General features: G+C 38.1%; 1 protein-coding gene across 1 annotated transcript; it reads right to left on the bottom strand.

Annotated features, from left to right (window-relative positions):
• Positions 1-872: 872 nt before the first annotated feature.
• LOC144665817 (uncharacterized) lies at positions 873-1,561 on the bottom strand. The gene is made up of 3 exons (XM_078527115.1): positions 1,383-1,561; positions 1,138-1,295; positions 873-1,015 (listed from the first exon to the last, which is right to left on the bottom strand). The coding sequence occupies exons 1-2, from the start codon at positions 1,486-1,488 to the stop codon at positions 1,138-1,140; spliced, it is 264 nt and encodes an 87-aa protein (XP_078383241.1). The 5' UTR covers positions 1,489-1,561; the 3' UTR covers positions 873-1,015.
• Between the last annotated feature and the right edge of the window lie 2,884 nt (positions 1,562-4,445).

Genomic DNA, 4,445 nt, shown 5'->3' with positions numbered 1-4,445 from the left:
CGAACTCAAATAAGCTGAAACGAAAAAAGTGGACTTGACTCACGATCTCCGACAAGATCGATCGCAGCACATGCGAATTTGCTTTTGTAACTCGAGCAGTGAGATCCGAAAACATTGTGACTGACGAACATTAAGTTTACTTAAAATGTTCTTGTTGAAACAACTTCAGTTGAACGCGGATTTCTTTCTTTAATTGAAAAAAGCAACCTCGCACTGGGCCGCCATGTTTGTTTTCCTTTTCAAATCTCGCGCGTGACTCGTGGGTATGAAGCGTGGCGCACGCGCTAGTCACCAGACTTCCCACGCAAGAAAAACTGGAACGAGCCACCTTAAGTTGCTCGCGGAGAGTAAAAGGAAGTTTCGTGTACGCGCTCAAAAGCTAGATCTAAATAATCAGGGCGCGCATTATCTTGGTAGTTGGGTTAAGGAGGGGGAGTTCTGAACTTTCCGCATCCCGTACCCCTTATACTCCCGGTTCCCGCCCTTTCCTAAGAGTTCCCACCCCATGGTACTTTCCCTGTTGCGAAATACTACGAAATGAGCAAAACGTTTTCTCCCCCTACCGCCATCTCAGGAACCGTACCCCCGCTACTCGCGCCCGATCTTCTCCCAATGATCTTAGGGTTCCCCCCCCTGTCCCCGCATCCAAACCCTTCCGCCTCCCCCTCCCCCTCCTCCACCCACTTCTTCTTCACAACGAGATGCAGAAAAATGCGAATGGGTTTGTCCTGGGAAAATCAATTTTTCCTCGTTTTAACCTTCTCTTCTCATCTCATTTCATCTCATTTCATCAGGTCTTGTAATAAACGTTTTTTTTTTCGATGGAAGTGTTACTTTTCATCTATCTTTAATAAAGACAGAGACGTGAAGAGTTCACTTTTAGCCAGTTTTATTTGGATTCTTTGTTTTACAGACTGTTATCTACTGCATCTTCTGCACTCTAGTTCATCTATGGAGTTTAACTTCACTGGCTCTCGTTTTTCCGCTCTGAAGGTCGCGGTGACATTTTGAAGAGCTGCAATTCAAGAGAAAAAAGTCAGTACCAAAAATAGATTTAAACCGATAACAAAGAAGATTCCAAAAACAACTGAACAATAAAAAGTTAGCTTGAAAAACAAGAGGGTGCGAGATAATTACCTATCGCCACCCGTTATTTCCCCTTCGATTTTCATGATACTCCTCCACTTCGTGAGCAGTACAACCCTCGTTACATTCTTCTGTTATTCCGCGCTTTTCGTTGCTCGCAGGATTGTCCAGAAAGCTCTTCGCGTCATTTCCACTCAACTGAACGTCACCTGTAGGAAGTTAAAAGCACAGTGGATGTTTAAAAACAAATATACACCGACAACATATATCATAATATACATCACATCTGAACTTACTTTTTTCGATTTCGGGACCAGAATCAACGGCTCTGGGCGCCGCCAAGCGGTTCATCATAAGTAAGGCCAGCAACAAAGTAACGAGGGTGAAGCGAATCACTGACATCTTCTTCAGTTGACTTCCGATACTCAAAAGTAACAACGTTTTTCAATGCGCTTTTCTTCACGACTACCTTGAAGAACTGAACAATTTGACCGAAAACCCCGAGTATATATATCGTTGCATGACCTTGACAAACTTCCCTCAGTCATAACAATACGATAAAAACACGTTATTTTCCGTAGCTTTATTTCAGCAAGTTTGTATTGTCTACCTGCAAACTGTTGACGTACACTATGCTTTTATTTCCTCTTTCAAAAATTAATCTCGCTATTTAATGTTTCAACTCAGTTTTAATCTCAAATGCTTGCTCCCCCTCCTTACTGCACTAAAACAAAAAACGTAACAATGCTCAGTCAATATATTATTCGTGAGATCGAAACAAAATTAACATTAATGATCACAGGCTAGTTTTAATCTTATTTTGTTTTTTGCTCCTAACACGACATCTCGGCGGTTTTCTGTAGGTCTTATTGAACATAACCAGTCAAAAGTCAGAAATGAGCCTGAGGGCTTTAATTTCAATGAAATTCAGTTTTAATTTTTTCTTATCCAGGATTGCTTTTCGGTTGTCATATCTCTAGAGCGGTTTCGGCAGAAAAGTGTTAAAAAGTTAAGTATAAACAGGCGACAAAACAAGAAGATAGCACTATTCGCAATACTTTTTGCTTCGTCAAAATATTTAAAAAATGGTTGCCAGTCAAAAAAGTACATAAAGCCTTCACACTCCTTGTCACCGCTGTTATCTGCATAAGCTCGCTTTCAGAACAGAAAATGGCAAAAATGGCAAAAATATGGGAAAATACTTTTAGACGAGAGCGAAAATCAATCAATCATTCAATCAATTTAATTTTATATTCACTTGTTAACAAGAGTGTAATTTTCTCGGTTAATTGTTTTAAACGTTATTTCTCGTCGTTGAAGAGGAATGAATAAATAATGAAGTGATGAGCTTAATGAAAAAAAGATTTTGAATAGACGCGATGATATTTAATTTCGAAGAAAAAACACAGAGTGATGGTTTAAGTATTCCGTTGTTTCAACTCCCGATATTTAAGCTTTTTCAGCATTTTAAAATCACATTTCGATAGTTAATTAACGTTTGTTTTGCCGTCATGTTACGATTATGGATATTGTTTTGACGACGTTTTCACTTTCAGAGAACTTTAGATTTTCGATAGCCTCTCATTTTATTTATTGTGTATAATTATTAACTAACATTTCGTGTGATGATGGTTAAAGTAGATAAATTGTTGTGTCTTTGGTTATTGATGAGGTGGGGTGAATAGGTTCGTACACGGAAAGATTTGGCCTTAAAAGCGCGATACATTTAGCACATTTGCAGATTTCTGAAAAAAAAAAAAAGCGCATCGCGGATTTGCTGAGAATTTTGGCGCGAATTCCGGACTCTTCATGTCAAGAAGCTCTGATCGTGGATATTAAACGGAGTTCGGATCACTTTGGACGGTCTTCTTCGGCTTTTTGGCAGAATTGTCGCAAAACAAGCAATTGAACGGTACTTCCTTAAAATTAGCATACAAAACAGCATTTAATTTCCGTCGTAGTGAAAAACAACCGTATACCACACAAAGTTTTCGCGTAATGCAGATTCGGACTTGAACGAAAATAGTGGCAAATGGACACTAACAGATTTGGAAAAAATAGCATGGATCAGCGGATGTGAGTACCCTTATTCACCCCCTCAGAAAAATTACATAGAACTTCAAGAGGAAATGAACTTCGATCAGGATAACAATATGCATGGAAACGAAATAAAAAATTGCGTCGGTGACTTCGGTTCAAAGGTTTGCAGGCCGAATGGGGGGCTAAATGTATCGAAAAACGGTCAAGACTAAAACAAGATTACGGTTAATGTTTGGTATAATCCGTACATGTAATCAGAGTTTGGTTTTCCGGCTCTCTCAGAAATGATAATAATTGTTTATCCCTGCAATGTCTTTGTTTGATTACGTTCGATAATCATTCTCACCGAAAAAGTTGGTGACTGTCATAATGACACGCTGGCTATGCATGTAATGGACTATGTAGAACAGTTTTTTTACTTGGCTTTTCTTTAAGGGCTAAAATTTTCGCCTTATTGGCGGTTGACGGTAAACTCCATTTTCACGGAGTACAAATTAAAGTTAAGTTTCAGGCGAAAAAAAAATGATACAAATGCAAGATAGTGTTTAAGAGGAAATCCGCCAGGACTTCGAGTAGTTATTGGACAAAATTATGTACCAAAACTATTTACACCTGATTGCAAGCTTTTGTGTTACTGCTTCAAATATCTTATCGAAAGAAATCTTTTCTAACAACACCAAACATCGAAAACAAATTTCGAAGTTCCACTGAATTCCCATGAATCGCTTAAAAGATGTGAGCTTTTGCCCATAGCTTGTGAACTTTGAATATCATTTTCTCAGACTCTGATAAAAAATTGTTGTACCAGAATTATTTCCACCTTATTGCAAACTTTTTTGTTACTGCTTCAAATATCTTATCAAAAGAAATCTTTTCTAACAACACCAAACATCGAAAACAAATTTCGAAGTTCCGCTGAATTCCACTGAATCGCTTAAGACGAATTTCCAAAATGGCTACACGTGAGATTTTGTCTATACCTTGTGAACTTTGAAATTCATTTTCTCAGACTCTGATAAGAAATTGTCGTTGGTGTTATCACGGATAATTACTTACATCTTTACCTTTTATTTAAGGGTAGGAAATAACGCGATAGGATTTAAATTGTTCTGGTACTCGATTTTTGTCCAACTTCAATAAATATTACTCGACTTCCTAGTGGATTCCGTCTTAATATTCGCAATACTTAATTTCATGAAGCTTGCTTCTTCAACACTGTACTGTCTCACAAATGGTAGCCGCTTCGGAACGAATAATGTTAAACTGATGAAAAAATGCTTTCAGAGGAAGAAGAAAAATTATTCCAAACGCGCAAAAAA

This window comes from Oculina patagonica, chromosome 9 (assembly GCF_052425735.1).
Source record: "Oculina patagonica isolate OP01 chromosome 9, crgOcupat, whole genome shotgun sequence".
NCBI classification, from domain to species: domain Eukaryota; kingdom Metazoa; phylum Cnidaria; class Anthozoa; order Scleractinia; family Oculinidae; genus Oculina; species Oculina patagonica.
This window is presented reverse-complemented; position numbering and strand designations above follow the sequence as displayed.

Excerpts from the sequence above, each read along its gene's own strand:
- LOC144665817 (XM_078527115.1), bottom strand. The coding sequence starts at position 1,488 with ATGTCAGTGATTCGCTTCACCCTCGTTACTTTGTTGCTGGCCTTACTT. Across the intron at positions 1,296-1,382 it reads TGGTCCCGAAATCGAAAAAA|GTGACGTTCAGTTGAGTGGA; the intron begins GTAAGTTCAGAT and ends AACTTCCTACAG.